Source organism: Callionymus lyra, chromosome 7, assembly GCF_982586985.1.
Source record: "Callionymus lyra chromosome 7, fCalLyr1.hap1.1, whole genome shotgun sequence".
In the NCBI taxonomy this organism is placed as follows: Eukaryota; Metazoa; Chordata; class Actinopteri; order Syngnathiformes; family Callionymidae; genus Callionymus; species Callionymus lyra.
In genome coordinates, this window is record NC_141824.1 from 23,192,146 (window position 1) to 23,219,280 (window position 27,135).

Here is a 27,135-nt window from a genome sequence, read left to right on the forward strand (position 1 = left end):
TAAGTATGGTCCATGTCCATACAAATGTTTGGCAGACGCTTCTTCTTGGATGAGCCGGGGGTGAGTGTAGGGGGGGAGGGGGGGGGTGTCTCTCTCTCCCTTCTCCCTCCCACTGTCTCTCACTCTTTGTCTCTTTCTCTCTCCCTGCTGGCAACAGTGTCTATCCTGCTGGCAGGAGTGACCAGAATAAAAACAGCAACACCAGACATCGAGAGAGAGAGAGAGAGGAGAGAGGGAGAGAGAGAAAGAAGAGAGAGAGAGCAAAGTGATGCATTGAGGCAGACTCGCTGCCCTCCCAATTACATCCAATATCTTTCCCTCATTTTTCCCTCCCAATCTTGAGGCATTTTTCTATCGGTAATTAGATTGGAGGGAATAAAACCAGCTCATCAGAGGGTGGCTGCTGCACTTCGGAGCGAGATGGCTAACAGAAACTTCCTGTTGCTCTTCTATGGACTCTTCATCGTAGCTCTGGTTCAACCCTCTCATCAAGGAGGTGAGTAGGAGGCACATACGTCTGCATCTAACTCTGACCGAGAGCAGGTGCAACATTATGCTTTAAGTAAAGAATATGCTCTTTTAATGTCTAACACTTTTAAATGTAAGTTAACAAAATGTACATGGGTTTTATTTACATTTAAAATGTATATTCTCTGGCTGTAGAAAAAGTAAATTCTACCAAAGAGTACAATTATTTTAGTGTTAAGTGGGGAAAAAAGGTCTGAAATTCAGACTTATCTTCTTCCATCTAGTGAATGTGTTGCAGATTTTGAGTAAATCAAAAATCGAATTTATTCTAAAACTTACTTGAGACTACCCCTAAGAAGAGTCATAAAAGATACTTTTATAAATGTATTAATTAAAAAAAGGATCTTAAAAATGTGTCTCTTCATCTGTTCCCTGAAATGTTCAATATAAAAGAACAACTTGTCTCCATGAGTGCACTTGAGTGCTCCGAGCTGAGGCTGATAATCTGATGCAGATACAAAGCGAAGGCAATATAATTTATTCTGTGAGTTTTTATTTATTCCCATCTGAGAAGCTTTGAATTCTTCTTTGTGTTCTGGCTGCAAGTTCCTGATATCTTTAGTCCTTTACTGGAAAGCATGTTACACATCTGGGAGGAGGAATGCCGGCCTAAGCCTTGTTTTTTCTTCTTGTTTTTACTTAGTTAAAATAATGGTCACAGCTGTTGCTGTGACTTATCTCCTGGTGTCCCAGCGCTCCATGGATGCATTACTCCTGGATGGTGGGAACAATTCGTCCTTAATAAAGTTTACTCTTGCAAGATGTTTTGTTGGCTTCTATTCGACTGATGTTAAAGGTTGTGCAGAGGTAGTCTCGGGTTCTATTTGGATCATTAACACAACATTTGTTTCTCCCCATTTGTCTTAAGTAATCCACTTACAGCGTTCTACTCAATAGCAGGTATTGTTCTCCAGGAGTCAAAATGCATGCTAGGAGCCAACTCCGAGTCAATCTGGAATCCATCTGTAATGGTTTTGTGCTGTAACATCCAAAACTATCTCCATGCTTGCCAACTAAAAAAATCCAAAATGTCTGGTCAAAGGGTCAATTAATATAAACTTTGTCGTCTCAGAATCGACGATGTGTCATGTTTGCCAGACTCGCAGCGTGAGCTATGTTGTGCAAGTCCATGCTGACAGCAGAGATTCAGTAATGGTCCTCGAGGACGGGTCTGGGAAGTATTTGTCGTTTTGTTTATGGTTCCCTGTGTGAGCGGATTTCACCCCACACAGTGGAGAAGACTTTTTTTTATAATGTAATTAGCTCGATCTATTATTTCGGTTATTGATCTGGGACCAGTTAAGAATAAACAAAGTCGTTTGTGAATCATGCAGATTCATCTCTGACCTTGTGGATGTCCACAGAGACGGGTAGAGAGTCCCAGTCCTACTATTTATGCCATCACATTTCATTTATCTGCACCATACAATGAATGGATCCAAAGTCAATAGTCTCAGGAAATCTAACAATTTCTTCAACGAGGAAATGATTCATTGGTAATGCTACACATTCCTAATTCTTGGGGGAATAGAGTCATTCTCATTTTCCTTTGACAGAACAACCATCATTATACTTTCCTGACAGAGACTTTTCCATTAATGTCAAGGTTTTATGTTCACATCCAGTTTGTTTATTTGGACGGAACATGGCAACATAGTTTTGTTATTGATGGTATTAGTCAGCTGACATTTAGCTTCTTACAGCTATGTTTTTATTACGCTGTGGCGTACAGATCCTTTTTGAAATGTCACCCAAAACTATTCTTGTTAACTCAACTACAACCTTTAGTTATAATTTGCGGCCATCGCTCAATAATCGGATGCGTGATGGTCCAGATAAATAGCGTCAGTCTTGATGAAGGGAAAGAAAAACAGCCTTTTCGTTCCTTGAGAAAACAAAAACAACTATTCATCAGCCTTCACTTTGAAGAACTTTAGTTGTGTAAAATCTCTCATACTGAATAGTACTTCTTATCAGACCTTCTATAAATACATGGTAGTCGATCTTTTAACAAACTTGTTTGACTTTTACTCAGGTGGTGGATGAATGTCGGGCTCACATCTCCCAATCAGATGTTTGGTCTGTGATCAACTGTTGCCAAGTCTTAAACAAAGAGCCACATTAACTCCGTTGATATTTTCCAGCCTCTGCAACGGCTCTCAACAGGCTGTTAGAAGTCTCCCTGTGGGCTCACAATATCAAGTGGCTCCTGTCAGGAATACCCGTGCCCTCATGTTAATAGAAAAACAAGCCCGGTGATCTGATTTATTCAGAATCAACACGCAAAAGCTGACAAATCCAGTGTAAATATTGATCAATTTTGATTTACTTTAGACACCAAAAATGCAGAGGAGGCGAAATATTAATAATTAAGGCTTTGATTAAAGACGACACGAGTCAAAACAGTTCATGCTGTTGTTGGGTAAAGGTGGGGTAAACATGGCGCTGTGTAGCCTCTGGCAACAAAGAATATGTCTAAAACAAATCGTGTGTTTGAGCTACACAATGATTGCAGAACATGTTCCATGAAACACATGCTGATTGGAATGATGATGTAGAGATTGTGCTATCGTTGCCATATTTTTTTTTTTGTGTGTGTGTTTCGCTTTGTCCTTCTTCCAGGGGTTTATCCCAAATCATATTTTAGATCAGTAAAGATTTGAGAGCGTGATGGTTTCAACTGTTACGCAAACATCTGCTGTGCTAGTATCGTAACATTTATACAGGGTGCTTATAAAACCCTTTTGCGATGATTTTTATGAAGTGACATGATGATGTTGAAGGAGGGCCACTTTCCTCTTGAAACCTCCCCTATCTCATCAGACTAACCAGGAGATATAGTCCCTCCAATGGGTCTGCCCTTGGGTCCCCCCCCAATTGGACTTGCATTGAATACATCCAATTTTGGGGTCTCGATGGTCCAATACCCAGATTCCTAGATGGTAGAAATCAATTAAATATCTACTTTACACCAAATCATCAAGTTTTAAATATCAAATCTGTTTAATAATTTGAGTTTTTATTAATTGTTTCCTTACAAGTTCCACCTATGCTAATGCTTGGTTCTGGGTCGTGGGAGCTGAGGGAGCGGTCGTCAGTTTTTTAGTTTGGATCGTAGACTGCTGGTCGCACGCTACACTTCTTTATAGTGTTTTATGTGTGGCTCTGCGACAATTCATCCTAAAATAATGGTTTCGAGTTTTTGCATGAAAAGTGCAGTAAAAATAAAGTTTTGATTTACAATTGAGATTCAAGCCCACAAGCACATTCGCGGCTGGAATGGATCAGTGTTCAGTCGCATACATCTGGAAACTTGTTTGCCTTATAATGAAGTCAATAACTCATCCAGAGGATTAGTCACTGAATTATACAAAATCAATAAACTGCCAATATGACTGCATCATATTGAACACAGAAAACAAGTCCAAGTCCTGTCTACATCTGCGAGTGTGGTCATAATGTAATGCGTCTGCGATATTTCACATTTATTTCAATGCAACTGTCTCTCCTTTCCAACCCTTTAAGGGTGTGTGGTGAACTTGTTCCCCTTTCTTTAACAAATCCTCCTCCAATAATTCAAATCCTTCATTGTCACTCTAGGGTCACATGCACGAGAAGAAAATAACACATAGAACAATACGTCCTATGATATTCCTGAACAGGAGTTTTTGGAAAGTTCTGACATAACTCATTTGCCGGTCATTAAATCAAGTGTTGAAAAGCGAGAGTTGTCTAAGCGTCAGGTGGTTTATGTGGAATAAACACCTTATTACTCTATAACATGAGACTTTTATTTGGGGTGGTGAAAAGCTGCAATAATGATTTTTAATGTACCAGAAACTCTTCAAGAGATGATGTGGAACCACATGATTCTGGTGCGGACTCTAAATAGACATGTGTTTCATGTGCCAAGAAGGTTGTTTCAACGCTTGGCAGTATTTATTAATGAGTGAACTCCCAAATTTCTCTAACTCCAGTGTGTGAGGTTGTGGAAATGTCACATTACTCACTGGCTTTGGTCAAATGAAGTCAACTAAACAATTTCTGGTCTCAACAACTGCTTGTAACTGCAATTAGGATGAGAGAGATTGTAGGAAAAATGCTCTCGGCTACACAAGTCAACCAAGGATTATCAACTTTTTCTGTTTGTAATAAAGTCAAGGTTCAATTGGTGGATCAAGACCATAAAAGCCTGTAAAACCCTTTTTCCATTGACTGATCTGAGGATGCATTTTGAATCACGCCAGTGTGGATTCTTGAATCAACAAAGTATCTAATGAACCACCAGTTAATCCTTTGAGCCAGGTCAGTGCTCAGAACATCAGGAAATCTAAACACAATACTGGATGACAACTAATCCCCTGTCAGGTTGTGTCTGCATTCTTCAATTCAGTGAAATTCAAAACAAGAGTTAGTTTATACCTCCAGTGAAAATATCTTATCTGTTGGAAACTCTATTCATATGATGTAACGTCTCGGTTGTCTTCTGCTGTCAAAGCATGATTGCAAGTGGAAATGTCAAGCGGTCCTGTTTTATTCTAAGATGCATGCTCGGAAATTTCATAACATTTGTTTGTATAATGGTGAAATGATGTAAAGAAAATAAAAATGAAAAGGTTTGGGGATACAAAAGGTCCAGATGACTTTCTATTTTTGAACATGTTTTTATCAGCCACTATACAGCGCATTAAACACACTTTAACTGATGTTGGTTGTGATAACAAAATGCAAAAATTAAATATCAACCACAGAAACCCAACAAAAAAGTAAAAAAGTCCTCTTATAGTCCATTGACTAAAATATTTCAATTTATACTTTGCAAGGTATAAATGAATACTGCAAAGTAAATGTGCACACATTAATCTTTAAACCAACAAAAAAAAGGTCTTCATCTTTTATAAAACATGCTGTTGTTACAGATGCAGTAAAATACACTCTTGTATAACTTTTGTGAAAAATTTGATCAGATATATTCTTTAAAATATAACATGACATTTTATTAATTCTACACCCAAAGAACAAAACTAATAAGTTCCATGTTTCACACTATTACAGAACTTCTTTTGTTAAAATAATACGGTAATACAGTAACCGTCCCATGTGCCAACCGCTGACCTCCAATCAGAGGTGACCTCGTTGAACCTGCAGCCGCAATACATATTCCTGCGTGGAGGAAACCTGGCACTAGACGAGACCTTTCCTTCCCACACTTGCCAGCATGGCAGACAGGAAATCCTCCTTTTGATTGTGAAACCAAGTGAGAAGTTAGGACCTTCGCCCAAACTCATTACTGAAGTCTTTAACTCGCCATCGAAAAAAAACCCACTGTGTTGTCCTACTAAAATCTGTTTTCAACTTAATGACTCATTTTCACTGATTTCACTTTCACAGCAATTTACCCAGGAACCCACCGTTTTCACTTATTACTTGTACTCCGTCAGTTTTGTCCAAATGTTTGCCTGGCTACATCACAAGAAAGATTTGAGTCACCCCTAAACATCAATAACTAATGTTGTGACACCTTTTGTTTTAGATGTTTTTGAGTCATTTCCCCTCAGTTGAATTAAGCAGCACAACTAAACCAAGTGAAGAGGAAAAACATGCTTTTCAAATTGTCAGAGTATTTCCTAAACAAGCTAAGCTTTGTCACGCTCTGACAGCCGCAGTTAAGGGTCAGACAGAAAAGGCTTTTTTTAATCAACACGTGGACAGCTAGTACATGTGGTTTAAGTTAACATGCACATCTAAGAGTGGCTCAACTAAGTGATGATTTCAACCTTCAGTCTTTTTTTGTTGCATCGAACAATTGTTTTGGCCTCGGCGTACAAATCTGCTCGACGTCATTTGTGTCTCCACTTTTTAATGGCCGTTGTTCACTCGTCCTGGATCCAGAAAACTATCTCAGGGGTACAATGAGCTCCGGCCAAAAGTTAGACACAAACAGTGACTGGGAGACCAATTTTTTTTTTTTTGGTGTTGTCCACATTTTTAAAGCAATTTCTAACTGAAGAGTTCCAAATGCAATACCTCATCAGAATAAAAACAACTGGAATATTCTGCTAATCAAGCCTGCAAGGGTTTATTTTTTTATGACTCTGGCTGTGACTGTAGCTCTTGGTTACATATTGTGAGTCCAATTGTTGACCTCGAGCCCAGAGGCAGAACAAGAACAGACCTCTCTGTCTGGGTCACGCTTCACAAACACATTTGTCTAACGAGTGCAGTCATTGTTTGGAAATGCTCTAAGAAGTTCCTGTGATAAAGTAAAACTTAAGCTAATATGGTCTGTTGTTCTGTTTTCAGGGGTTTATGTACCACCTGGTGCAGGGATAGGACCAGGAGTTGCGGGACCGGGAACTGGATTCCTCCCAGGTAATAAATCCATCATTGTCTTAATGAACCGTTTTGCATTTAATCTGGAACAATAAACAAGGTCTCCATTTGAGTGACAAGCAAACGTTTGGTTAAAGAGAAGGAAAATTAGGTCACCTGACGAGGAATAGGGCTTATGACATAAACACCTCCTGAATTCATTTATTTATAAATGTGTCAAAAATGAAAAATGACCAAGGAAAGTCTGCGCCCGGACTCATTCGTACTTGGTACCTTATTTTTCTATGCCTTTTAAGAACAGACTTCAGATCAGATAATCTGTTGACAAAACTGTCAATTACAGGATGCAACGATAACCAAAAGAAACGAGACAATTAATTCATTTTGGTACATATTGGATTCACCTGGATTTTCTCATTGACACTTAAAGTAAAAGTTGACCCAAAATTCAAACTTTATTCATTTTCTACTCACCCTTGTGTTGACTCAGGTTTGGGATTATTAGTTAGTAATCTGTTCCTTTTTGGAGTTATAGAAAAAAATGTATGTTCATTTTAATGTAGCGACTGGAGCTCAGTGGTCTTCGTCTTCATCTTCATCCAAAATAACTCCATGAAGCTCGTCTGTAAAGTCCACAATCTCATGTTGATGCCTCAATACAAGTTGGACATCAGGGAGGAGCAGTGTGGAGGAATTTGGATGTTTTTAAGTCCTTTTGGACGAAGATAAAGAAGAAGGCAGCTGAGCTCCAGTCGCTTAATTAAAATGAACAAACATTGTCATCTGTAATTCTAAAAAAGAACAGATTACTCTGAATATAATCCAAACCCTTCGTTGACATGAGGGTGAGTTGAAAATGAGTCAATTTTGGGGGAGGTATCGTTTAACAGACATTTTGGCAACTTGCAAACTAAATATTTGATTAAGGTAATAAAAAGAAATAAAGAGGTAATTATGACTGTAATAATCAATTAAAATTGAAGCCCCTTCCATCAGTTGCTTACACTCTGAAGCAACATTTTCTCAGCCAGATAAAAAAGCTTAAACTCTGACTTAAAGGCCGATGTTTTGAATCTGATTGTTAAAACTCAGTTAACAGTTGCTTTAATTGAGATGATATATCAGTTTTAAAAAGAATCTAGCCTGATCTCTTTTTTTTTTCTTCAACTAGGGTCTGCAGGAGGCGTCCCAGCTGGCTACAAACCCGCTAAAACCGGAGGTGAGTGTATTCATATACCCACATTTAAATATATCTTTTGACACTCCTTTATATTCATTCGTTATTCAAGCCGTTTTTTATCACAATAAGTGTCTCACAAACGCCACTCAATGGTCGCCTCATTCAGACTAACAGTGTTTGACTCAAGCTTCCCTCATACAATCCAGAAACCTTGTACTAGTGGTGAGAATTACTTATCAACTCGAGCTCCTCTTAAGTACACCCGAGTAGAAATGTTGGGGAAAAATGACTTCCTTCATGTCAGTGGCCACTAATGCATCATGAGAAAACACTCCTTCTCAATCCGGCTTTCTTAAGTTTTGTATTTTGTGTTGACGTTTGGTGTGGTCCAATCAGCAGGAAACACATGGTGAGATTTCCTTGACAAATCACCACTTGCTCAAAGTCCAGGATATTTCAAAGCCAATAAACAGTGTTTGTTATCAGCAGCGCTATAAAGCCACTTTAGTGCTTAAAACATATTCAAGGAAAGAAACACAAGGCAAGACACGCATGTAATTTTTTCTTGTTGTTTTATGATCTTGACACCAGGAGGTTATGGTGGTGGGGTCGGTCCTGGGGGTTTCGTACCTGGAGGCGTGGGGACAGGCGGCGGCGGCGGGATCGGTGGAGGTGGACAAGGCGGCTACGGAACTGGTGTTTTAGGAACAGGTATGAAAATCAATTTAAATTTCCATTTCCTAGAACCTTCTACTGATGTTCTATTTATTACCTGATATTCTTTTATTAAAAATGTGGCTTTTGAAACCTTTTATTTTTTATTCCATGAGCTTTAGCTTCAGTTTTATATACAATCAATGCTAAAATATGTACAATTTTATTTTGTCAACAGGTCAAGGAGGAAAAGCGCCAAAACCAGGTACGCTGAGTATTTGTATTATTATAACTAAAAACAGCTGCTTGTGATTCATTTTCTTTATCCGCTTTGTAAATAATTGATGATTAAATCAACCCCCGAAAACTTCCAAGGAATTATTAAACATAATTTAAAACACATTTTCTCTTTTTCTCTGCTACTTTTTAATCCAAATATTGAGAGCAAATGTTAATAAAATGCATATTATTTATCTGAAGAAGTATCTTATTTATCAAATTGGGATCTATGAGCAAGTTGGGGTCATTTACAATTAAAAAAAATTGAAATTATAAGGTCACATGATAAAGCCCAAAACCCGTGTTACTTCTCAGTCTATAAAGCTTTAGCTGAAAAATGTTAAGGAGCTTTAAGTGCTTTGTTTCGTTTACGGTTAGGGGTTTTGTAATTTGGTGTTCAAACTATTTTCCTTCCTGCTCTTTCTATTTATTTATTTTTAATCATTCTACCAAGCTTCTTTTGTTTAGAATCTGACGAGTAACTTTGCTCCTTCTTTGTCTTAAAGAGTTGTTTAATAATTGGGCCTCCGCTGAACTCGAACTACCCACGACTGTCCTCCTCGTTGCTACCTACTGTTTTTTTTTGACAAACGAGACTGACTCGGTCTGAGTCGCACAGTGTTGATTGACAAGGCATCAACTCTTGCCAAACACCACTGCCAGAGGCTTGATTAATGTTTTTGTAATGCTGGCCTTTTACAATATCTGGCAGGGTTCTTGTTGATTTTTTGTCCGCGGGCCTCTTTCTCAGATACAGTAAATATTTTGATTTGCCGTATTTTTTGTCGGCACAAGATTTGCATCGAGTAGTCAATAAATTTTCTTAGCGGCACTGATACAATCTCAGCCTACCTCCTATGTGTTTAGAGCGATAAAGAGCTGAGCGAACGGTGTAAAGTCCTGATAACACATGGAAATGGTTACAAACAGGTCCCTCCGGAGGGCCACACCCTGCCGCCTCTACAAGGAACTGCTGGAGAGTGGTTCTGTATAGATGACCTAACAGCCCACATTTGATGGAAGTTGACTTTGGCAGGGAATGGCAGATTACGTGGGAAGTAATGCCGAAGCTTTTCGCACATTCCAGCACCGACTTATTCTCTAAATAGGGTCTTGAAAATATATTCTTCAGCACATTTGTTTTACAAGATTTGTTTTAGTCTACTGCATGTAAGCTACATTTCTTCCATAAACAAATGCATTCCTATCTGATATAAATGTTTGCTTTATGTCTGATTGCAACATTTTTTTAAGGCCTAGTTGTGTACTGGAATCCATCCATACACGTCATTCTGCATCATTGCGATATAATCTTATTTTCTTCCACTAACAAACTGTTAATATAAATATGATTATAAACAAGTTATGTTCATCATTAGTTGTGATTTTCTATGTACAATATGGAGTGAAAATACATTTTTAGTCTGGAATTTGTACGTGTGAGAGCCCACCCGTGAATTTGGTGATAAACATATTTCATCATGATGGAAAAAAAGAACTTGCCTGGTAATGTTAAAGCACTTGTTTAGGGTAAGTATGTTCACGAGCGGGGGGGAAGAAGCAAACAATAGGGCTGCATAATTTATCGTGTTTTAACTGTGATCACGATTTCTGCTTCCATTATTAAAAGGCAACTATTGTTTTAATCCAACTCTCCTGACTCACTCACATGTTTCAAATGTTGAATCTTCCTCTCCAAGATGCAGTCAGTCTCTCATCATGAACATGTTTTGAACGTATTACTATATAAAGTGTTCCCCCGAAATCTCCCCAAAAAAACAAGCGTTTCAGTGGGGCTTTAGTACATTTTCTAATGATAAAAAGACAGTTTTGTACAAACAGATGATACAGAAACAGATGAGATCCATTTAAATCAACACATTAGTTCAACTTTAAACTGCCGTAATAACAATTCAGATGTTGCAGTGGTAACGTCAAGTCAAACGGGTCAGAAAAGCTTTTCAAAAAGGGCAAAATTTTTAAGAGGAATGAAGGAAAGAAGAAAAATTATTTTTCATCTCATTAGCATATTTATTTAGTTGGCTATGATGTGAACTATAGAGTAGTGCTGGCAGTGGAAGTGTTTGAAAATCCTCCATAGTTGGGTTTATTGTTCAAATCGATATATTGGAGTCAAATAATCAGATAATCATTTTAGTAATTATTAATTTGATAGAAGTTACTTTACAGTGTGTAGATTCAATACAAAATCATTCACTCTTTTGCTCAATCCCATGTTGTGAGTTGACTAGATTTATTAAGACATCCCGGCCCACTAGCTGTTATCACTCACAGAGATGCTGTAAAAAAAAGTCTCTCCTAATGTTTTTCCATCAGCCCAGTCTACTGTTTCTTTTTAGTCCCTGAAATACATTTTAAAAACACTTGATATATCCGTTATATTATGTTTCACCTTCACGTAAACCGCAGACAATTGTGGTTGCATTTGCACCCATCAGTCTCTGTTCATTCTAATCCGCTGATAAAATTCAATTTATGAGGTGACTAGGTTTTTCTTCTCATTCTTCTACCCACATTAAAAAACCCCAGTCGGGTGTATGGCGGGATCGCTGCCATTCATTTGCATGTTGAGGTTGAGCAGTGTCATTGGAATCCGCAGACCAGCACCTTGCCTGGCCAGTAATGGAGAACAGCAGCTGGCAGAGCGAGTGGCGTGACTGCAGAGAATTGTGGCGCAGCTCAAGCAAGACCTTGTAAATGTTACACTAATTGTGCGGCCTGTCAGCATCCAACTCTGACAGTACGCCGAGACCCTCTAAGAGGAACCTTTCTCTGCATAAAAAGCTGTAAGACACTGTCTTCTGTCCAGTTTCCCCGCGAGCAAAAGGTGGACGTACACCTCACCTCAAGGTTGCCAAACTCTGGCTCTTGTTCTTTCTCCTCTTGTCAAGTCGTGGCAGCCTTAAGGCCGCTAATAAGAAACATTACCGGGACTGTACTTGCACTCTTAAGTCGAGGCGGCGTGTGTCTGGCGGTATATGTTCGGCGAGTTAGCGTGTTTGGACGCTAACGTTCAAATTGGAAATGATGGGCAGACAACATCTGTCGCTCGTTGGTTTTCGTCTAGAGACGAACCAGATGTTTCGTTGCACAGCACTTCGTTGATCCTCGTGTTTCAGATGGTATTTGAATCAAAGCTAGTTTTTCGTACTCCAGCTTCTGGACATGTTGTGTGGAATGTGGATTTAATTAGGAATCAAAAGAATATTAATTTTGTTATATCATAAAAAAAAAGAATCGATTGAAGTTTTTGAGAATAAGAAAAACCATTTATACCTACAAAATATCTATCATGAATCAATTTAAACATTTTGTTTGGATAAAATACACACACAAGTAAAGAATATTTTGAAATTATTATTATTATTATATGAATGATAGAAATATTGAGTGTCACAGGTGAGTTTTGATGTGAGGTCTCCACAAGTTGCTTTGCTAATTTTTGATTTAATGGCTAATTCAGGTAAATTCTGTCAAATGAACTCACAAAACCTTGCACTTTTCGTTGTTATCTGAATAAGCTGCACATCAACGAAAGCAAGGAGACACAAAATCAAATAAAAACTCTTGCCGAGAAGCTTCTCAACTAAAAGAGACAGAACGATCGGGATGTGGATGAAAGATTTTCAGCCAAAAGATTGTAGCGTTGTAAAAAAAAAGACTAGACAAAGACATGTGCTTTTTATTATTACTTTTTGGATCCGTCAGGGACTGGAAGCATCTGCAAGGGCCTGGATCAGAGTGGACGACCTGGTGTGGTCATATGTCAGTCATCGAAACTGTTGGGCCCGTACTCACAGATGTATTAAAACTGAACATGAGTTTAGCATCTTTTTTTATTCTTTTTGCATGTCAAGAATGCATCTGAGTGGTGAGTTACTGATGCTTTCTCTGCACGAGCGCCACGTCAGAATAGAAAGAAATGTAAACTAGATCGGGAATTTGATTGGAACATTTGGTCGAAAGAGAGCCTCGGCTGTTACCGAACATGGGATTTTTCACTTGAACATTTACTTCTAGCTATTAAAGTGGACAGTGAGTTTGACATATCAGCACAATGTACCAAGTATGCTTAACATTTTTTACTATTTAGCGTATTTAAAAATCAGCTTAACATCTGGCAACTGAATTATTCATCTATAATTCCACCCGTCTCTTCCTGTTGATCCAAAAAAGTCGATAAATAGTTTTATGTTTAGCTTCCTTTTTGAGAACAAGGGCCTTAAAAGGACTTTTAAAACTTTGACCTGCCCTACGAATCTTTTTAGATTTGTTTTGGGTTTAAACCTAGAGGAAAGTATACTTAACAACCCTAAGTTTTTAAATGTTTCATTTGAAAAGTTTTCTATTTTTTTAATGTATGGAATTGTGAAACATTTTTCTGTATCGCATCAAACCATCACAATTTCAAAGTGGTTCAATTTATGTACAGAAACTTGAACAGGTGAAGGATTTTTATTAACACAAAGGAAAAAAAAACTCTCCTGACCCACTCACATGTTTCAAAAGTTGAAGTCTTCCTCTCCAAGATGCAGTAAGTCTCTCATCATGAACATGTTTTGAACTTGTTACTTTTTAAAGTTCTCCCCCGTCTGAAATCTGGTCAACCAAGACGGGAGCGGAGTCCATTATGATGTAATAATGGGCTTCACTCCTCCTCTAGCCAGCTGTAATCATGCCCGCTTTGTTTATAAAACGAGTACCTTGGGGTGGAGAATTCCGTTTTGATGACGCTACTTGACAAACATTATTTTTAACAGCAGAGTGGGCGGGACTTAAGATCATTTTCTAGTGTAAGTATTTCAATGAAAAGAGAGTTTTGTACAAACAGACACATACTGATGATACAATAGAGTACAACATCTATTTAAGACAAATTAGCTGACATTTAAACACACTTGCATTGAGTTAAAATAGAGCTAGCGTCAATGGCTAGATAATGCAAAAAACGCTGGGACAACCATTAAAAGGCTGTAATTTGCTAAATATTTGAGATAATTTAGTTAAAAAAATTCCTTGGAATGAGACGAAGAAGATTATTCATTATATTATTATATATTATAATTGTAGCTTAATAACAATGAAAAATCAGGCTTAGTCCAAACGTAGAGCAGTTCTTATTATCTTATTCTCATTTTGAGGGTAACCAAATAGATTGTATGCATTGCATGACATGGAAAATTGAAAAGGCACAATTATGATTTCAACACACCTGTTCCACCAGTGAGGGGCGACTGTCATCCATTTTTCATTTCATTTCAATAAAAGTTTTCACTTCAATTTTTTCATTTTATAGTGTAAAATGATCAATTACCACATGCAACTTCCGATCTTGAAATGAGATAAGTTCGCTGTTTTTGTTTTAAACTGTATCGCGTGCTGCATAGTTGGGATGCAGTATCGACTGTGGAAGTTGGAAAAGGCTTTTGAAATGGACTCCATGTATAACCGCGGTGTTCACGCTGGTTTGAGCCAACCTGTCGAACCTTGGTGTCTCTCCTCAACCCTGACTTGTCAGAAAACTATTCAGTGAAAATGCATATGTGGACCATCTGCGAGAGGAAACACACTTGGCCAACTTCACATACCAGGGCCACAGGCTGTGTTTGTTGACTGGATATCTCGTTCCATGCATAATCTCCAGTTTGATCTTCTCTCGTCCGAGCTCAGAAATGTGGACTTGTGCACATACTTTCATGCTCGTGGTGTGTTTCCACTTGACTTTTGACGCAACAACATGCTCGCCGTGTGTACCGAGTGAAGTCCAATACTCTTCGACATTCTTCTAGGAGTGGAACAGATAGCAGATCCAACTCGCACAATCACAGCCTGATTGTTATTTTTGCACAACCTTCTCGTCCAAATGACACGATAAACAATGACTTCACAGGCTCGGTGGATGAAGCGTAATGCTTTGTGTGGAGATCACACTTACTCGTTTGTTTTGGGGAGCAGCTGTAGAGATTTTTCTGAGGGCGAAACACAACCACTCGTACATCAAACAGAGTCGTACGTCAATGGGCATGTAGTAAGACGCTCATTGGCGAGTGTTGATTTGGACCTCGAGTATGAATTCCTTTATGTCAGAGTCGATGGTCATGGTTTCATGTCCAAGAGTGTGGGCCGGCGAGACCAGCAACACCAGTTAAGTCCCTCGTATATAATGGAACACTACATTTCTACTCGTATGATGTCACACGCCAGTAAAAGTTGACCACCAAATGCATTCCTGACTCTCAACAACAGGTTTTGGGCAAACACCCAGCACTGGTGTTAGACCTCAATATGTGCCGTAAGGTTAAGGTATCAGTAAGTGAAAAACAACTTTTTAAACATTTATAACACCATTTTATGATATCAAACGATTAAAAAAAACAAAACATGAAATCGTTCTTTTGGGCATCAACTTGCAGGTTGTGGGCCTGCAGTAGGATATTTGACATCAAGGATTATGGTTAGCTAGCATGTTAGTCCTACGTTTTATTTTTCATTTTTGAAGGCAATCTATCGTTTATCAGCCAATGATATTTTAACGTTTAAATTACTAATAGGTAGGTTTTAGCGAAGACATTTTTGGGTAAAATTTCTCCTCCACCTCTTCAAACCTGGAATTTTCATGGAAGCACATATATGTAATAATTTGAACCTCACAGAATCTTGAGACCACTGCTCTTAGCAGTACATTATAAGTTGATGATTTTTGTAATGTTTTATTTTGCAATTTCTGATTTTGCTTTTCTTTTTCTAAACAATATTAAGTATAAATATACAGAATGTCGGTAAACAAATGTAATGACACTATGGGATGACAAATACTGATAAGTACATAATTAATTGAAATGTTATAAGAACTCTAAATAGCTTTTGGGAAAAATCTGATCCAAGCTCTTGTCATCCCTTGCACTTTGTTTGAACTCTTCTACAGCAAGATACGTAAAGAAAAAAAAAAGAACAACACTGGAAACCCAATTTCTGCAGAGGTATTAATAAAGTCTTTCTATCTATCTAAAAGGTATATAATTACACCTTCACTTTCATCGTTTAAAACTGACCTCATACAAGCTGGGGGGAATAAAAACTCTCAAAGAGCGTGTCACAGTGAAGCCGCTGTCATAAGAGAGGTGCACTCCAGGTCATCTTGTGACGAGACACTTTGAAAAGTCTCCTTGAGCTTCATCACGCACAACACAAAGTCTTCCAGCTCGAATCTGTTTCCACAAGAGCAGTCCTGTGACAGTGTGAACGCATAATCACTCCAGCATGTGCGGAGAGCAGGCGAGTAACCGACAACTCAGAGGACCCGTAAAGTGATAAGCAGCGATGAAGGTCAACAGCGAGGGAGGCGAGAACATGCGAGGGGGGGAACTCAGCGTGTCCTCGTGTCTCACGCAATCTGGAATCACCTCGTGTCATTATGCTTTCATCCAACATGTCGCGCATCATCCTGAAAGAATGCAATCACCCCACCAACTTGGACGGGGAACAGAGTGTTAATTTGATACCGATAAAAATCTGGTGTCATGACACTGAAGGACATAATGACGGGCTTAGCTTTCAAAGTGAAATGTTATATGGGACCACAGCCGAAGAACTGAGGCCGACTGTCCATCACAGGTTGATCCTGTTGGGACCCTGAAGAGTTTTGGAAGATGATGCTATAAAGTTGACAGGGATTGCACTTAAATTCGTCACTAGATTCCTTCCAGCTTTGTGTGTTTTGCGCTTGTAATTTAGTGACTTAAACACTTATTTTGTCTGCTTTCGAACCTCACGCCCTTGACTCTTGACTCTCAGCCTGGATACGTTTATGATTTCAAAAGTGACTTACAAAACACACTATCCTGAAAAAGGATAATTCCATTTACGTAGCTTAATGGTTGTTAAAGTCATAGTTAAAGAAAAAGTTTTTGGTCTTTTTCTTCTTCACTCTTTCTTCCTCTTTTCCTTCTTATTTTAATTTTCTTTCCTCTATACCCTCTTCTTTTTCTTTGTCTTCATATTCATATTTGTATTTGTCTTCTGCTTCTTTCCCTTGTTTTTCTTATTAAGACTCTCCTTCCCTTTTCATTTTTGCCTTAATGTTCTTTTTCTTCTATAAACAACAAGATAATAATTTGGCTCATATTATTCCATGTTTATCATTAATAACATTTGAACTTTATAAATCCCATAATGCACCACAACAAGCTCTGTTAAGATTATCTGTCGCTGAACACTTAATTTAAGTGAAATTTACTTTAGATGATTTGAATTTTTAGAAAGTTAAATAAAAGTTCAAAATCTCTGATCCAAGAAAGTAACATTCTATCTTTCTTTTTTTTAATGTTCAACTAAATTCTAAATCGAACTCGATCACAGATGCTTCTCGGTCATTGAAATAAATATATTTTATTACCAACATCTGCAGCGATCGAAAATTGATCTTTCAATGAAGGTATTTTCTTTATAGAACTAAGAGTGCAGGAGCGCAGCAAGGGAGAAATGAAAAAGTCCAAATAAAAGTCCAAGTGAAAATCCATTACAGGGTTCCCTCTGTTGCTGCTATTAACACCTCATATCTAGCTGGAACAAAACATCTGGAAATGAACAAAAAAAACAAAAAAAATGTTGCAAGACTAACCTTGGGGCCCAAGAAAATATTTGATTGATGAGTTTTGGTTCTTTTTTTGTCTTAAACCCAACGATTACCTCAGCTTACCCTAACTGAAGATGTGAAAGTGGTGAGATGGAAAGCAGATCTTTGTGTTCCACCATTTTAACTAGACCTAAGTTCAGAAACATGGCTTGTGAATGTATGAACTAACCGCGTTGTCTGGCCAACTTTTTAGGAGTCGGCTTAAATTAAGCGACATTGTGGTGGAGGGAGCCAATCTTGCATGTATTTCATTTCTAGATATATGAGAATAACCTGTTCTGACAAGGCTGCCATTACCATGTTCTAAAAAAGACCAACTTATGGGTCTCGGTCAACAATTAAGCTCCCACAAATGTACCTCAACCGCACATACTTACACATGCCACTGCTAAGCTGTAAAAAAAAAAAAAGTGATTTTTTTAATGGAGACCAGTTTCTGTCTTATTTTTTGGAAATTTAAAGTAGGAAAATTGTGATTTCATGTAGTAATGCTTCACTTAACCTCCAATTTCTTTGGCGTCCGTTGCACTCTCCTGTGTAGTATTGGATTTCTTGAACCGTTGTTGAGTTCCAGTGTCTGCTCCAAATGCAGTTGGGGTCTCAAGTGTTCTCCTGAGAATTCCGGGATGAAGGTCAAAACGAGGGTTTACACAATTTTGAGCAATCAATTGGATTCTGGCAGCAGCAGTATCAATAGCACAGAACACGGTGCTGAAATCTAACTCGTGTTACGATCCAACAATGTGATGAATGTAAGGTTCAGAATAAACAGAACATTAATGATCGCAAATGTGCTGATTTCTACTTAATGAATTGCTCAGTGTGACTCGAGATTTATGAACCAAGTCATTTCGAGTTTATGTCCTGTACATGTTTGCGTGCATGTGTGAGCGATCTTTAATTATAGGTTTTAATCATCTTTCACATCAGGTCACACATACATCTGAGCCTCTTTATGGGGAATAATTCATTTAAAATGTACTGAATATAACATGATATGTAAAAAATACATCAGGATTCCCAAACCTTTTTCTTTGCCCTAAAGACAGGTTTAATAAAACCTTTATTCTAACAGACCAGTCGCTGAGGTGGTGAAGATTTAAAAAAAATCATAACCAGTATTAAAGAAATCCTTTAACTGCTTGAAAAATACAACCCAACTGTTTTCTCTTTGACTCAGTAACATATGCCTCATGAACCACTACCAGGTCACATCCATGTATTTGGGGTTCTCTAGAGTAAACCCAAAAGTCTGTCCGTGAAGGTTCTCATTCATCCAGGTCCTGGTTATCCAAGAGGTTCAAAAGCGAGTGAACTGGACTGTGTAGAGTTCTAGGTAGATACTGTAAATGGGTAGACATTGTAGATGGATAAATATTGTAAAGGGATAGATATTGTATCCTTTAGATGGATATATCATTCAGTTAGGTATTCTAGATAGATAGATATTGTAGATGTGTAGATACTATAGATGGGTAGATATTGTTTATGGGTAGATATTATAGATGGGTAAATATTGTAAATGGGTAGATACTATATACGAGTAGATATTGTAGATGGGTAGATAATATAGATGGGTAGATATTATAGATGGGTAGATATTGTAGATGGGTAGATATTATAGATGGGTAGATATTGTAGATGGGTAGATACTATAGATGGGTAGATATTAAAGATGGGTAGATCTTGTAGATGGGTAGATATTATAGATGGGTAAATATTAAAGATGGGTAGATCCTGTAGATGGGTAGATATTATAGATGGGTAAATATTATAGATGGGTAGATATTGTAGATGGGTAGATACTATAGATGGGTAGATATTGTAGATATTGTAGATGGGTAGATATTGTAGATGGTTAGATACTATAGATGGGTAGATATTGTAGATGGGTATATACTATAGATGGGTAGATATTATAGATGGGTAGATATTGTAGATGGGTAGATACTATAGATGGGTAGATATTGTAGATGGGTATATACTATAGATGGGTAGATACTATAGATGGGTAGATATTATAGATGGGTAGATATTGTAGATGGGTAGATACTATAAATGGGTAGATATTAAAGATGGGTAGATCTTGTAGATGGGTAGATATTATAGATGGGTAAATATTATAGATGGGTAGATATTATAGATGGGTAGATACTATAGATGGGTAGATATGGTAGATATTGTAGATGGGTAGATATTGTAGATGGGTAGATACTATAGATGGGTAGATATTGTAGATGGGTATATACTATAGATGGGTAGATATTATAGATGGGTAGATATTGTAGATGTGTAGATACTATAGATGGGTAGATATTGTAGATGGGTAGATATTGTAGTTGGGTAGATACTATAGATGGGTAGATATTGTAGATGGGTAGATACTATAGATGGGTAGATATTATAGATGGGTAGATATTGTAGATGTGTAGATACTATAGATGGGTAGATATTGTAGATGGGTAGATATTAAAGATGGGTAGATATTGTAGATGTGTAGATACTATAGATGAGTAGATATTGTAGATGGGTAGATATTATAGATGGGTAGATACTATAGATGGGTAGATATTGTAGATGTGTAGATACTATAGATGGGTAGATATTATAGATGGGTAGATATTGTAGATGTGTAGATATTATAGATGGGTAGATATTGTAGATGGGTAGATATTATAGATGGGTAGATATTATAGATGGGTAGATACTATAGATGGGTTGATATTGTAGATGGGTAGATACTATAGATGGGTAGATATTATAGATGGGTAGATATTGTAGATGGGTAGATATTATAGATGGGTAGATATTGTAGATAGGTAGATACTATAGATGGGTAGATATTTTAGATGGGTAGATACTATAGATGGGTAGATATTATAGATGGGTAGATATTGTAGATGGGTAGATACTATAGATGGGTAGATATTGTAGATGGGTAGATATTATAGATGGGTAGATACTATAGATGGGTAGATATTGTAGATGGGTAGATATTATAGATGGGTAGATACTATAGATGGGTAGATATTGTAGATGGGTAGATACTATAGATGGGTAGATATTGTAGATGGGTAGATACTATAGATGGGTAGATATTATAGATGGGTAGATATTGTAGATGTGTAGATACTATAGATGGGTAGATATTGTAGATGGGTAGATATTATAGATGGGTAGATATTGTAGATGTGTAGATACTATAGATGAGTAGATATTGTAGATGGGTAGATATTATAGATGGGTAGATATTATAGATGGGTAGATACTATAGATGGGTAGATATTGTAGATGTGTAGATACTATAGATGGGTAGATATTATAGATGGGTAGATATTGTAGATGTGTAGATATTATAGATGGGTAGATATTATAGATGGGTAGATACTATAGATGGGTTGATATTGTAGATGGGTAGATATTGTAGATAGGTAGATACTATAGATGGGTAGATATTGTAGATGGGTAGATACTATAGATGGGTAGATATTATAGATGGGTAGATATTGTAAATGGGTAGATATTATAGATGGGTAGATATTATAGATGGGTAGATACTATAGATGGGTTGATATTGTAGATGGGTAGATACTATAGATGGGTAGATATTATAGATGGGTAGATATTGTAGATGGGTAGATACTATAGATGGGTAGATATTGTAGATGGGTAGATACTATAGATGGGTAGATACTATAGATGGGTAGATATTATAGATGGGTAGATATTGTAAATGGGTAGATATTATAGATGGGTAGATATTATAGATGGGTAGATATTGTAGATGGGTAGATATTATAGATGGGTAGATATTATAGATGGGTAGATACTATAGATGGGTTGATATTGTAGATGGGTAGATACTATAGATGGGTAGATATTATAGATGGGTAGATATTGTAGATGGGTAGATATTATAGATGGGTAGATATTGTAGATAGGTAGATACTATAGATGGGTAGATATTTTAGATGGGTAGATACTATAGATGGGTAGATATTATAGATGGGTAGATATTGTAGATGGGTAGATACTATAGATGGGTAGATATTGTAGATGGGTAGATATTATAGATGGGTAGATACTATAGATGGGTAGATATTGTAGATGGGTAGATATTATAGATGGGTAGATACTATAGATGGGTAGATATTGTAGATGGGTAGATACTATAGATGGGTAGATATTGTAGATGGGTAGATACTATAGATGGGTAGATATTATAGATGGGTAGATATTGTAGATGTGTAGATACTATAGATGGGTAGATATTGTAGATGGGTAGATATTATAGATGGGTAGATATTGTAGATGTGTAGATACTATAGATGAGTAGATATTGTAGATGGGTAGATATTATAGATGGGTAGATATTATAGATGGGTAGATACTATAGATGGGTAGATATTGTAGATGTGTAGATATTATAGATGGGTAGATATTATAGATGGGTAGATACTATAGATGGGTTGATATTGTAGATGGGTAGATATTGTAGATAGGTAGATACTATAGATGGGTAGATATTGTAGATGGGTAGATACTATAGATGGGTAGATATTATAGATGGGTAGATATTGTAAATGGGTAGATATTATAGATGGGTAGATATTATAGATGGGTAGATACTATAGATGGGTTGATATTGTAGATGGGTAGATACTATAGATGGGTAGATATTATAGATGGGTAGATATTGTAGATGGGTAGATACTATAGATGGGTAGATATTGTAGATGGGTAGATACTATAGATGGGTAGATACTATAGATGGGTAGATATTATAGATGGGTAGATATTGTAAATGGGTAGATATTATAGATGGGTAAATATTGTAGATGGATATATAGTTAAGCTAGATATTGTAGATAGATATGTAGTTAAGATAGATATTGTAGATGGATATGTAGTTAAGATAGATATTGTAGATGGATATATAGTTAAGATAGATATTGTAGATGGATATATATTGTAAATGGATATATTGTTAAGATAGATATTGTAGAAGGATATATAGTTAAGATATATATTGTAGATAGATACAGTATGTAGTTAAGATAGATATTGTAGATGGATATGTAGTTAAGATAGATATTGTAGATGGATATATAGTTAAGATAGATATTGTAGATGGATAGATATTGTAGATGGATATATAGTTAAGATAGATATTGTAGAAGGATATATAGTTAAGATAGATATTGTAGATAGATATGTAGTTAAGATAGATATTGTAGATGGATATGTAGTTAAGATAGATATTGTAGATGGATATATAGTTAAGATAGATATTGTAGATGGATAGATATTGTAGATGGATATATAATTAAGATAGATATTGTAGAAGGATATATAGTTAAGATAGATATTGTAGATAGATATGTAGTTAAGATAGATATTGTAGATGGATAGATATTGTAGATGGATATATAGTTAAGATAGATATTGTAGATGGATATATAGTTAAGATAGATATTGTAGATGGATAGATATTGTAGATGGATATATAGTTAAGATAGATATTGTAGAAGGATATATAGTTCAGATAGATATTGTAGATAGATATGTAGTTAAGATAGATATTGTAGTTGGATAGATACTTTACTTGTTATACTTGGGAAATACCTTTGGAAAATCAGGGTTCCAGTCACAACACAGCAGCAGACAGAAGGAAATAAGTATAAACAGTGCAAATGTTTTTCTATTTCTTCACCTTTAACAGAGAGATTTATCTTGCACTGATGAAATACTCAGTTTGTTGGACACCTGCTCTCATGGTCAGATCCTCTAAGGTGGAATTCCGCATGTCTGCAACTTGTCTCCCTCACTCAGCCTGTAAGAGTTGAGCTCGACGTGGCAGGTGCTAGTTTGACCCTGAGTTCGACTGCCAGACCTCTTCTAGGTCGTGCACATGTGAGCACAGTTAAGCCAGATGATGGATTCAACTATTCACGATCTCCGATGACTCCGCCGTACAGCCTGTGCTGCATACTTTCAACCAACACCCTGATTAAGAAAGGCGTCTCGGACTCTGGGATTTTACGGGGGAGACTAAAAGTAGAATTGGAATATCCAAATCCAAATAGACTTGCGCAGTCAGAGGCATTAATAATATTCCAAATTAATTTAATCTTTCAAAGTATTTCCTGGCAAATCCTTCCTCCTCCTATCTGGAGCGTGTCGATAAAAGAACAGACAAATGAGAAGAATTCTTCACATGAGCTCAGGAGATGTTGGAAGCCGAGCTTCGTATCAGGTGAATTTATGAGTATTAATGACTGTTTTTATTATCGTCGTTTGTCTCCGGTCGGTTTAAACAATTTAGGAGAGCAGAGATGAAAGCTCTGGAGGAGAGCGATCGTCACAAATATGCTTATGTTAGCGTCTGAGCTGCCGAGCTCTTGGCGAGGTCAGTGCCCACATTTGTTTTGATTAGGTCATGAAACTCTACTCTTCCATCGTCTCCAGCGCATTCCATCCTCATCAGCATCATCACCTGGGCTCTGGCGGCGGCTGGGCTCGGTCCAGCACCCCCTGCACCCTCACCTCTTTTTCTCTCGCTTGGATCAGCCTCGTTCCCATGCTTGGAGTTTGCAGACAGATTCTTTGAGCGAACAAGTTGTTAAGCCAAAATCTTGTTCTGCGCCAGCAGAGTTTAAAACTGTCATGCTGTATCTCTGAGGCTACATTGGATACATTTTCACTTTAAGTCAATCAATCTGTTTCTTATTAAACGATCCATCAAACTAGCTTTTCCCTAATATATATAAAAATAAAAAAAAAATACATTTGCCAGATGGTACTTTTGTGCTGACCAGTTAATGCTCGTTTGATTCTAGCTTGGCAGAACTTAACAAGACACAACAGTGTAATCAGAGTGATGTTTTCTTAAGGAAAGAAGAAAAACTGATCAAATTAGATTAATAGAAACTAAAGAACGTGGAAGCCTGTACTCATCCGTGATGAATCTTACTTTATCTTAAATTAGTTTTTGCTTATGAGGGACTGAATTCTTCCATTCATTCTAAATGTTTTGATTTCAAAATACCTCTCAGAGTTGTGTACTTTTTAAAGTTTCCTGATTCTGAAAAGTAGTTTAAGTAATTTTAATAAATATTTTTTACTTCAATTACTAAATGAGGTACATGGTAGTGCAGGTTGCCAAGTCACAACTGATCTGATTGTCCCCTGCCTCTCTCCCTAAGTAGCTGGGATATGCTTAAGCCTTTGAGACACTTTAAAAAGGCAATAAAAAAGGTCAGACGCAAAATTGCAAAATGATGCTTTTTTATTCATTTCACAGCATTTTATCACAATAGTTGCTTTTTTAAAGGTTAAAATATGTCAAGTTAAAGTACAATTCTTAAAAATTAACATTGATTTCTGTTTTTTGAAACCAAAAATTCCATAAAATTCCATAAAATTATTAAACATTTTCAGAAAAGTTTAAATTTTTCATTGTCCCTCTATTTTTCCACAAAGGTTGTTTTTCATAGTTACGCACTATACTGTTTACTATTGTGTTTCGATTGTATGTTCTGTTTAACCTTATTTCTGTTTCCTTCCCACTTGTTGGAAAAGTAGCCATCCATGCAGCTCCGGCAGCAGTAACTTTTGACCACAACTGGCTGAATGTCTCTCCACTCCGTCAGCTTTCTATTGTTAAAAGATTTAACCGATTAAACTTCCTTTTTATCTTATCTGAACCACAACATTCCCGTTTGACTCCCTGAGAGAATCAAACTCCTGGCAGACATTAACTCATTAACCAGTTGGAGGGCAGTATGAGAAAAGGATAAAGATCAAAGGAGGGAAGAAAGGAAGGAAATGGAACATAACAAAAAAAAAGATAAGGGGTCTGATACTCATTAGAGTGGAGGATTAGTTAAGAAAACCTTAAATGTGCCACAATACAAGTCAACGCTGAGCAGAACATTAAAGAAAGACGGTAATGCGGTTCATAGTCTCAAAGTCTTCTTTCCTCTTAAATCCTTCGCTCTGAAAGCAGGCGCCGTGTTTGTTCCCAGTCTCTGTTCCGTGTCTTCTTGCCCATGTGCTACAGCTAATATTGAATTTAAGCCATTTCCTCTCCAACACCTTTTCCCTATTTCCATCCCTTCTCTTTTATGGTCTTCCCAGCGAGCAGAAATCCCAAACGGAATGAGACTTTACTCGTTGTCCAAATGCCGCCAAAAACTTCTGCCACCCACAGTGTTTATCTTTTCGAAGAACTAGATCGATGTTTAGAGCCGGCTTAACGTGGTAGAAACAAACGTCCAGGTGGTTTTAAAGTCAACACATGATTGGATGTCTGATTTTAATGTGTGCCTGTTTATGTTCTAAAGTACTGTGTACATCACTTACGGTGTTTGGTTCAGATCACGTTGCCATTGAGCAATGATTACAATGTTTAGGCCATAAATAAAACAAACCTATTCATCCAGCTTGTTGCCAATGGATTATTTTTCTGTTTTCTCAGGTTATGGTAACCTTGGAGCTGGTGTTGCCGGCACTGGATATGGAAATGCCGGACTAGGAGCTGGAGGACATGGAGGAGCCGGTGGCCTCGGAGGTGGGGAGTTTTTTTAGTCGTTGAGTCGGTGAATATCAAATATTAAGTAAGAAAAAAATTTCATTTGACTTAAATATGAGCCAGAAAAGTACTTAGAGAGTGCAAACCTCCTACAATGGTCTCATTTTATATCTTAAAAGGCATACATGAAGTATTTTCCCATGATTAAGGAACTCTGCAGACTCACCACGAAATAAGTATTGTGGTCTCGTCATTATTTAACCTCACAAACTCACTGTCTTAACCGTTGTGTTGTCCCTGGGTCAAGGTGACCCGGAGGCCTAAAAACAAATGTGTTTGCGGCATCCCCTGTGTTGTCTCTGGGGTGAAGATAAACGATGTTCATGATCGATGAAACAGATGTTTCCGTGTCAACTACTGTGACACCAGTTTGCTGTTGCTATTTGCTAGCTTTCTGTAGTCTTTATATCTCCACTTGTGAACACAACAATGAACACTTTTGTCACATGAAGGATATATATTATTTTTTGTGATGTCAATTTGTTCCTATTTTTGCCCTTTGTGGCCGCCGTACTTGATAACAGCACGAATAGAATCTTTATCATTTAATTGTGAATCATTACCTGAAAAAGTTTCTTTCAAACGTTTATCTTTATTTAAAATTTTGCTACGAGGCAGACAAATACTGAAAATAATTAATAATAAATATTATTATTACTACCTCCTTGAGTAGGTAATATAATTAGTTAGTGCTTATATTAGATGCTATAGATTAGTGATGTGTTGATGAGGCTTCATGAAACAGCTGATGATGTTTCATGATACAGTGTCTTGATTTTTAAAGACCACTAGATGGCACTCTCAGTTTGAAAATGACGCCAGGTTTCAGAGAATTAGTAGATCAGAGCCAAACATTATAAGGCAGAGAGTGCCATCTAGTGGACTTTCAAATGAAAACACTGAATCGTGATA

General features: G+C 37.1%; 1 protein-coding gene across 13 annotated transcripts in view; it reads left to right on the top strand.

The window, feature by feature from the left end:
* The first annotated feature begins 241 nt into the window (after nt 1-241).
* elna (elastin a) overlaps nt 242-27,135 on the top strand; it is a 46,688-nt gene continuing 19,794 nt past the window's right edge. For all 13 annotated transcript variants that reach the window (XM_087795511.1, XM_087795515.1, XM_087795516.1 and 10 more), the window contains exons 1-6: nt 242-496; nt 6,832-6,900; nt 8,033-8,080; nt 8,633-8,752; nt 8,934-8,960; nt 26,110-26,202. In XM_087795511.1, the coding sequence (XP_087651637.1) occupies nt 421-496; nt 6,832-6,900; nt 8,033-8,080; nt 8,633-8,752; nt 8,934-8,960; nt 26,110-26,202 (433 nt within the window). In that variant the 5' untranslated portion in view covers nt 242-420. The remainder of the gene's footprint in view (nt 497-6,831; nt 6,901-8,032; nt 8,081-8,632; nt 8,753-8,933; nt 8,961-26,109; nt 26,203-27,135) is intronic.